Source organism: Hesperophylax consimilis, chromosome 18 (genome assembly GCF_061612785.1).
Source record: "Hesperophylax consimilis isolate HC1 chromosome 18, BYU_Hcon_1.0, whole genome shotgun sequence".
NCBI lineage: Eukaryota > Metazoa > Arthropoda > Insecta > Trichoptera > Limnephilidae > Hesperophylax > Hesperophylax consimilis.
In genome coordinates this window covers 10,899,366-10,909,666 of record NC_142853.1, presented here as the reverse complement: position 1 = coordinate 10,909,666, position 10,301 = coordinate 10,899,366, and the positions used below count along the sequence as shown (strand labels likewise).

The window sequence follows — 10,301 nt, the reverse complement described above, 5'->3', positions numbered from 1 at the left end:
AGATGAAACATATTTTAATGTTTAGGTTAGATAATTCAGCTTTCAAATTTGCAGAAATTGTTCAAAATGTGATTTTTGGCTGAATGGCGATGATATATTTATAAATATGATAAAATTGTAAAGAACATGAAATTATGTTTTAGGAGACCTCATTAAAATGTAGAAATAAGTAAATAAGTTGCTCTTTATGTAGTTTTCTCACATTGTAATGACAACAATTGAGATAAAGAACAAGTAGATAAGATTATGTTTTTATCAGATGGATTATTATTATTTCATTGCATTGTCCGAGTGTCAATTTATGCTTTTATGTAATTTGCACCCACCAGCTGTCCAAATAAAAAAAAAATTATTACTGACAAACCGAAAACTATATTGTATGGCTGTAGGAAGACATCGTGGTCTAGTGGTAAAACACTAGATTTATGAATTGTCGTGAATCTACATAATATTTGCAAGAAACAATTTAATACATTCATCGTCATTCTTAATCAAAATATAAAAAACAATCAAATACCCCCATGCACAAGTTTTGAGATATCTAAATTTGAATGTTAGAGAAAAAATTACATAATTTGAATTGTTCTCATTTTTTTCTGTTATTATGCGAGTGGATAAAACTTTGGAATTTCCGTTACATAAACTAATAATATATGTTAGCTTTCAAATTTGCAGTATATCAAAAATGTGTGTTGTGGTTTGGTGTCTTTTGTCTGTACGGCGACGATGTGTTCAATTTGCTAATAAAAAAATATACAAAATTGTTATAACAATTTACCACTTATGACAATTTTGAAATACCTTGATTATAAAGGATGTAGACATAATATTGTAGCGTTTTAGCTTCCATGCCAAAATTGTTTTAATTTTTTTATTTATTGGACAGTGCTAAAAAGGTTTAGGTTAATTTTTGGCTGAAACATAAAATGATCATGTACAAAAAAAAACAACTTGTATAATATTATATACCTACGTTAATATTTAAAATTTTATCAAAATTTTACAATTTTGCCACAACAATTACAATTATGGGAGAACACATCTTAAAGGAAGAGACTAGAGTAAGTTATGATAGTTTTCAGAAAAAAGCTACTCAACTGTTTTATAGAGACTGAAAAATAAATAAATGCACATATTCACTTAACCACTGTTAAAATTCACCTATACAAATATAATCTAATTTCTACTTCAGAATTGGTGCACTGAATGTGCTTTTGTACTCCTAATTCATTTCATTGTGCGTCCATGAATGCTCAACTGGAAGATTGGCTGCCCACCTTGCAACAATAAGAATACCTAATGCTATTCGAGGCTAATTATATTATTCCACATCCCAATGTTGTTTTGGATTCGAAATGGACAAATAGGTCAGATGTCAGCATATTATTATTATGTTGCATCAGAGTCTAAGGCCTAGATAATTTTTATTTGTTGATATAAATTAATGTCGCCATCGATATATAGAACAGGATTATTTTTCTATTATAATTTGACCTGCACTTAATTCCCCGTCACTCTTCCCCCCGTAATTTGTCCTGTCAACGTGATCACTGCTGCTACTTGTCACGGGTGAATTAATATTGCTATTGGAATTTGATTTCGCCTGTCTTCTAATAATAAAAGACTTCTTCCGGAGAATTCTTAAATTGATTTCGCCCAAGCTGTGAGTTTCACTTGATTCAGAATGAGATACGTCTGTATATGTTTCTGTGGAATCTTTTAACGTTGGATTGGGGCTGCTTTCGTGATGTATTATAATTAATTTCTCTTTCAAATCTTTATTTCCAAGACTTGAATTGTTTTGGAGAGCCTTATTTTTCAATGCCGTTTCTAAATTTGATAATGCTTCCCGAGCGGATGATTGTATACTGGTGGATTGTGGTTTGGGCAATGTTACATCGTTATGCGTTAACTCTTCCGAGTTTAGAGACACGTTTATGTCACAGGGACTCGTGGTCGCATCTATTTTTACCTCTCGGAATATTGGAGATAATATTCGGCTTACCATTTCGGTTGGAGATGTCATTGCATGGCAACTTTTTAATGGCGAGGTCTGCGTGTCTTTTGGGAGGGACAGTTTGTTTACGGTCAAATCTTCTGAACCATGTACATTAAGTAAAACTTTACTATTTTTATTTAATTTTTTTTCATTGTCTTTGCTGCAAGTAGGTGTGTTATCAGTGTTAATGTCATTTAATTGATTTGAAAAGAAGTTTATATTGAGCGAAGCTAAACTTTTTTGTATCTCTATCATGTCCCTCAATGTAAGATTTGCAATGTCAACCTTTTCATTGGAATTTTCAGCAACATTCAATTTAAATTCATTTACACTTTCTTTTGTATCTACTTCTCTGGGACTTGTTTGAGTTTGTTTGAAATTTGAATATAATCCAACACCACTTTGTGTCGAATCATCTTTGGTTTCTATGGCATGAACAAAGTCAAGCACTTCGATAGTTTTCTTTAATTTTAGGGTGATGGGTTTTTTTCTATTTCCTTGCGGCACAGTATGTGTATCTTTTTTACTGTTATGACTTTTGGTGTCTGACTTTGACATTTGTTGAGAATCAGATTTAGAATCATCATCAAAGTCATCGACATAATCGTTTGGTGATTTTTCTTCACTAGATGAAGATTCGGCCTCGGATGAAGTTTTATTACTCTTTGATCGCTCTTTAGAAATTTCACTGTGATCACTGCGATCGGAGATATTTCCATCTTCATTTGCCTCAGATTTGGTATCATCCAAATCATTTCCTGAAACGGATTGTTTCCTTTTTGATGCTTCGCCAGAGCTAATTGTTAGTTGTGTTGTTTTCGCAATTGCCTTTTTATCAGATTCGTGGATATATTTATTCATTTCATCGGCATTTAAGCCCCCCACCGTCAATTTAGAATAAGGGATATATTCTGTGGACGAGTGATAGCTTTCACCTTTTAAAATTGGCACATCGTATAGCTTCCTGTCAAATGTTTGTGGCTTCTTCATTACAGAGGAATGTTTGCTAAACTGCGTAAAATAACTACTCGAAATAATGGATGATTTTTTCGAAACGGTTTTTCTAATATTGGATTTAGGATTGTAAATCTTCTGTATTTCTGGTATGGCATATTTCTTTAACTTAGAAATTTTTTTTGAGTAAGATGTGGAAGGAATGCTAATGTATTGGTTATCACTTTTAGATCTATCGAAAAATAAAAACGGTTCATTGGAATCGTTTAACATTGATCCTACACTTTGATGTTTGGTCTGCGAATTTTTTGGAGTTTTCTGTCTTCCCTGTGAAACGAATCTGTCCAAAATGCTTTCCATATTTGTATCTTCTAATGTTTGTTGCCCTGTCAATTTGCCTGTTTGCATTTTATCCTGCCCTCCTACATTTCCACAAATTGGTTCTTCTGGGAGGTTTATTTGTACCCTTTTTCCCGTTGTCTTTTGGTCAGAATGTTCCAATCTTATTAAGCCTACATTACTTGCCTTTCCAGGTTGAATGTTGTTTTGGTCTTCGGGATAAATATCTAATGAAGGAATCTTCTGTTCGATTAATTCACTTCTAATATTGACGCTGGGCATTACAGTGATTGACAATCTGCAATTGGTAATAACAGGACATTCTATAATTTCTTCGACTGCGTCAGATTTGATTTCAACTAGCTTGTGATTTCGAATGGACAGTCTTGTGTATTTACCTTCTGCTTTGCTAATCTTTTCGCTTGAAGGCATTTCATTCCTAGAACTCTTAAAACTACTTTCTGATACAACTCGATCGTCATTCTTTGAATAAAATTGGGTTGGGGAATCTTGGCTTTTGAAGTTTAGTTCCTTTCCAGCAGCCTTGTTACTTACATCACCTGAAGTGTGTGAAGTCTTGGATCGTTTAGTTTCATGGCCATCGCTTCTTCTGTCGCTGATAGTCTCTAAGGCCTGTTTAAGAATCATGATCTTTTGAATCTTAGAAGCAGCTGTATCTTGTTCGACAACTTTCATCCCTTGAATTTTGGCACTAACGAGATTCTGAATGTAACTCTTTTGATCAAAATCCTCATCGAAATAATTAGGTTCAGGAAGGTGAATTATCTTCTGTTCCCTGTTCTGCGTCAGGCTGGCTGCGATGTTGTTGATCTCTATCTCGGCAGATTTGACTATATTTTTGATGACCTCGAGTTTTGCAACATCTTCTTCCGCAAGAGAACCTTGCAAGTCAGAAGTTATCTGCCGGTTAGGATGACTTTTCTGTAACAAAAGTGAGATAGGTACATCATAATGGCCCTAAATTTCAGTTGCTCTTTAAGAGAGATATTTACGTTCATCAAGTTGCTAGTAGGAGCCCTGATAAGATAAGCAGAATAATACCATTACTAAAAATTACTGATGTACCGGCCCGATAAGCATCAATGTTTGGCCTTATGCCTTAGAATAAGACTGAGTGAGCAATTTAGGAAGCTAGATGAACACAACTATTAAACCAATGTGTGATCAAATTAAAGTTTAGAGTAGAACTGGAACCCTTTATCATTCAGGAAGTTCATGGTTAGAAATTTTATAAAATGTATAATTATCACCAATGACGTTTTAAAATATATAGACACATAGTAGAGTTCTCAAGAGTGCCAAGCAAAAGATTCAGTAATTGTCATACTTTCGATTTTAACCTGTTGAAGGCCGGATCATAAAACAGAAAAATATTATTGGAATGCTGATTTTGTTTTTTGTACATTTTTCGAAGCATTAAGGTCAAAATCGCATTGCAAATTATTCTAAAACAGATAATATTAGAATGCTCGCATGTTCTCTAGAGACCCATCGGCGTTCTGCTGGTTAACTGCCATTAGAGAAAGTGAGATGGCGAACGTAGCAACATATAAATATAAGGATAGCCTACTGGCAGTAGGTCGTCTCATATAGTGTTCCGTATTCGTTTTGGTGTAAGCGAGTAAGCGCAGGGTCATCTCATTCACACCAGTGATGTAGGATGTACTATTAAACGCAACTTTTAAACACAAAAACACCGGCCGGTCCTATATCTATTTTGTTCATACACACATATTCTTTGAATATTTATCTTTGTCGTACATGAACAAAGTTTGAATTACGAATTTACTGGAAACGCAAGTGTGTGATAATGACATGTCTAGATGTATTTTAATGTCGTAGATTGCCTGCATGGCACCAGTAATCACTTAGGCCATAGGCCCATCGTGCTAACTCTCAAGTTTCACCTTATTCCTTTGACAAGAGCCCATTTCTTATAATAATTAAATTTAGTAGGATTGTCATTGGGTGTTTGGCGATGTCTCTTGGAAACACAATGTGACTTCTCCGGTATCGGAGCCTTCTTACCATCAAGGCGGAACTTCGGTACAGTAAATTAAACTAGTGCTGATTCCTCTTCTTCACATCTGCATTGTAAGACAGTTTAAAATATCGAGAATTATAATCAATTTACATAAACTCACCAAATATCTTTGCAATGGATATGTGTACTGGTTTTCTTTTGACTTCAAAGCCTGTTCGGTATTGTCAGCTGCCATAATCGCCTGAGATCTGAAATATTGAAAAGTTTTCAGTAAAAATAATGAACTTGCATTATAATACTGTTATTATGAGCCTAAAGCAAGAGCATAAAAATGTATATATTTGTACAACTCTTATGGTTTGTGTACACAACTTCAAGTCGTATTTCAAATTCACTGCAAAAAACAACTAGTGTATTACTTACTTCTTGTTTTGTAATTTGACACTGGAGAAACACACTTCTAAAAAACACCAAATAACTTATCGTCACGCTTTTAACTTATTGATTGAATTCATTGTTATTTTATGTGGTCGTTTCTATGATAGCAAAAACTTATGAATACATTTGCCTTCCAAAATTACTGACATTGTAAACAAAATTATTGAAAAACAGTTGAAAAGTCGAGTTCACTTGAGTTTGTTCAGTTTGTTGCCATTTGGTTGCCAATGGTAACCGACTGACATCCAAAAAAAGTATTGCCATAAACAAAATAACAAATCCCTGGATAAATTTTAGGACTAATAATTTAAGAAATGGCAATATTAATTCATTTTTTGATATGCGGCAAATTCAAACCTTGACCATTTGGTGCTTTAAATAATTACTAGCAGCAGGTAAAAACCTAGAAACGCAAATTTTTGGCTGCTAGGTCCCGTCAGGCGGGTTTTTCTTGAATTTCCGTGCAGCCCACTGCATCATGCCCACTGAGCACGACGTGACCATCGTGCACACCACACCCGCCATCAAGGTCCACAGTATCTGTGGAGACTTTCACCTCACTGGAACATCAGGAAGACCCGTGGTCTTCACCACCAGTGATGGTGCTCCGCCCGCAGCCCGTCGAGCAACCGATTACATCGCCACAACCACTTACAACTACCGTTTATCTCCCCTTCTACGGTGTCGAGCATCAGCCTGGTGAATATGCCATCGCGGTGGAAATAATCAGTCGGCCTGGAGGATTCACTGGAGGAGCCACTGATAATCTCCACTATGCGTCGAGCGTCAGTCCGTAGGAATTCATCGTCAGCAACAAACTACTACTACACTGACTTCTCTAATAAAGACACTGTGCACCGACCACATCTTTCATTCGTCTCTACCGACCGTCACCCACATAGGAATAAATTCAATTTTTTTCACAGTCCTCACTGGGGTTTCCTGATCGGAGGCAGCCTGTAGTTTTTGAAACTTTTGTATATAGTTTAAAGTTGTCTTTACATTGTCTTCATAATAATAATAATAATTGGATGACTTGTAATGACTTGAATTCTGTTGGACTTGTTATGAATCTTAGTTCCGGAGGGAGTTTATTCCAAGCCTTCGGCCCAGATACTCCGAAAGCTCGATCACCAAACTTAGTATTTGCTTGCGCTTAGGTTCCATCAGTCTGCCTACAGCTGATGATGTTGTTGATCTAAGAGTTGACTGCATCAGACCAGTGTTTTCCGGGACGCATAGTTCAGAGATGTAGGGTGGGGCCATTTCATTGATGGATTTAAAAACCATCCAGCACAATTTGTACTGGATTCTTTCAGGGCACTTGAGCCAGTGAAGGTTTTTATTTTTTTTTTTTTTTATGTGACACCTCACAAGAGTGTCCCTGCCTGTGCAGTGTACAGACAGAGGAACTATGTCACCACCCGGTTGGGCGGCGTTGTGAGGCGGAATAAGGTAGGGGCTGTAGGAAGGGATTTGTTAATGCGGGCCTTGAAGAGGCTAGGATTATAGGAGGGAGGAAAAACAGATACCGGTAGCTCGTTCCACATACGAGCCGACTTACACAAAAACGACCCGTTCTTATGAAGCCAACGTCAACCGTGAACGGGTGTTCAGTTCGTGTCCGTCGAGTTTCGCGCACGTGCACCGGTGTTCAGGAATCAATGCTGCTAGCTCCTTGGAGCAGGCTCCATTGAAATACCTGTAGAACAGACACAGCATGCCTACATTGCGTCTATGCATTAGAGAAGGCAATCGGTCTGTTAACAACGGATTGTCAATCAGACGGATCGCTCTCCTTTGCACAGATTCAAGCAGGTTTATCAAGTATTTTGGGGCACCAGCCCAAAGGTGGCTCCCAAATTCAATAGTTGGGCGGACTTGAGACTTGTACAGGGTCAGCAGCTGGTCACTGTTGAAGAATCTCCTAGCCCTGTACAAATATTTGCACATTTCAGAACATCTTCGGTTACGAAGGTGTTCTGAAATGTGCAAATATTTTAAAACCCCGGTTATGAGCCGTGCTGCTGCATTAAACACTGATTGAAGTTTGTCAATTTGATATTTTGGAAGGCTGGCATAAATTCCGTTGCAGTAATCGAGACGTGAGACTACTTAAGAGTCGATAAATAGTGTTGTTGCTTCTGTAAGAAGGATTCTTCGGACAGACTTGAGATGTCTTAGGTGAAAAAAACCAGTGCTTACAGTCCTATTTATTTGACTTTTGTAATAATATTTGTAAGTTGATCATCACTTTGTTCTCTCAGCCATGTTTTATAAATAAATTAGTTTCCATAAAAAAAAATTGATTTGGTAGAGCATTGTATGGTTCCGTAGCATTTAATTTAATATTTTATGTCCAAAAGATGTATTCAAACTGGGAGTAACCAGTATATTTTGGCTTATTACTCAGGTTGAGTATTTATGTTGGGCAGTGGAGTAGTCGGATATGTTTTTTTAAAAGTTTAAATGTTATATTTTATGAAAATAACTTTTGTACAGTGTATACTTCAAACTTTTGAAATATTTCTTCTTTAGAGTTTCTAACCGAAACATTTTGTGATATTTTGTCTTTAATACTCCTTTTTGGGCTATGTTGAGCCGCTCTGTGAGTGCCCAAAGCAGATCCCATCCAGTTATCCCATAATCTATTAGTGATTGACACAACTTTTTTATGTTGAGGTTATTACGGATGTTTCTAAAGAAGCATATATAGACCTGGTGTTTTTTTGTAATTACTTCAATGTGTGAGTTTCACCGGAGATTGTCATCGATTTCAATTCCAAGATATTTGATGCTTTTGGAGTGTGCTGAAGTGGGACAGAGGCATGATAAACCCTGATTATGTTGTTAGATTAGTAGTCATCCAACTATTATATAAAATTTCAGATATTTTTTTTTATTACTAACAGATATTAGTTTACCAATTCTAATATATCTATTGTATTGTAAGGGTTTACCTACTCTGAAATATCTATTTAAAGGTTTACCTACTCTGAAATATCTATTGTAATCACAGACATAGGAATTAATAGACGAGAAGATAATGGCGAGGGGTAAAATCAACTGTTGAAGAACGAAGGGGGTTAAGCTGACTGTGATTCGTCAATAAATCAATCTGACAGTAAATAGGCATCTCGCATTATAATATCACCATTTAGTTCTTAAAAGTAAAATCTGCTTTTGAATGAATAGACATTTTTACATGGGAGCGCAAATTACTCGCCACGTTATGAACTAATTTGCGAAGTCCAAATTCGGCAAAGTAAATTTCTTCTGTTTGCAGAGTCGTAGTTAGTTTCAGAGTATTTAGTTAAGACACTTTTACAAATGTTTCATAATTTACTTACCCCAGTAAACAACGATGAGCACACTTGAGAATCGCTACATTGTGATGTGATAGTATATGTTTCTAAAACTGATCCATATAATACGGTGTGAATAAGCTTAAAATAAAGTAAAATAATGCTTACTTATGGAATGTAATACGACAATTGGGTTTATTCTCTTTTTCACATCTATTTTTACAAGTTTTCATATCACAAGTCAACATTTTGCCGTGTTATTTCGTAAAATGAACCGATGATGCCTCGACCATAGTTCGCACAAGAATGATGACGTCACGTTTTCAAATTTCACTTGAGGCCTTACGCGAGCCCAGCCGGCTCCAATGGAACCGGAATGGGGAGTGGGGATAATACGCTTTTAATCACTTAGGGCAGGTCTACTAATATTCATATGTCTATGATTGTAATGTTTACCTACTCTGAAATATCTGTTGTAAGGTTAAGTTTACCTACTCTGAAATATTTATTATAAGGTTAAGTTTACCTACTCTGAAATATTTATTAGAAGACAAATATGTATTTACCTTTTTTTAATTGAAGTAGATAAATTTTGAGACAAGTTTGTCTGCTCTGAAATATTTATTATTAAATGAGACGCATAAGTTACAATTATTGTCCTAGTCTAAAATACCTAGTATGTATGATACAAATTAATTTCTCAAGCGCCAAAAGTACCCATCGGATACAAAAAATTTGTATTCGTTGAGCGACGGCGTATCTGTTGCGGGATTTTTACCCTCAACACACTACAAAGGTAGTTACGGAAGCTCGGCATTTCAAAAATTAAGTTTACATAATCTGAAACGTCATTTAGGAGACATAAGTGAAGCTATTTAGAGCAACAAAAGCCCAACCCACAATTCTGTTAAAACACACTTATCTACACACATATTTAAAATCGGCTCTTCTATAAATGCATAAATCGTGCAAGGCTGTATTTAAATTACAATGATTTTGCAGTGTAAAATTTGTTCATGTCATTGATAATGCAACACCAACCCATTGAGGATTGGGCTGTTGTTGCTAATTAAGGTATGCGTCATTGTGCAATTTACTCCAAAACAACAAACAGCCTAAACCACATATTTTTCTTTTATTTATGGATATTTTTCAAGAATACTTGGTATAAATTTATGCTAAATTATAACATGTTAATTAACATAGCTGACGTGTACCTGGCTTTGCCCTACTTTCTATAAATATAATATGCATGTCTTTT

The 10,301-nt window shown here is 35.6% G+C and overlaps 1 protein-coding gene across 1 annotated transcript; it reads right to left on the bottom strand.

The window, feature by feature from the left end:
• Positions 1-1,034: 1,034 nt before the first annotated feature.
• On the bottom strand, positions 1,035-5,847 carry LOC149415352 (uncharacterized). Its single transcript, XM_089642319.1, has 3 exons — positions 5,721-5,847; positions 5,458-5,545; positions 1,035-4,234 (listed from the first exon to the last, which is right to left on the bottom strand). The coding sequence occupies exons 2-3, from the start codon at positions 5,530-5,532 to the stop codon at positions 1,472-1,474; spliced, it is 2,838 nt and encodes a 945-aa protein (XP_089498445.1). The 5' UTR covers positions 5,533-5,545; positions 5,721-5,847; the 3' UTR covers positions 1,035-1,471.
• Between the last annotated feature and the right edge of the window lie 4,454 nt (positions 5,848-10,301).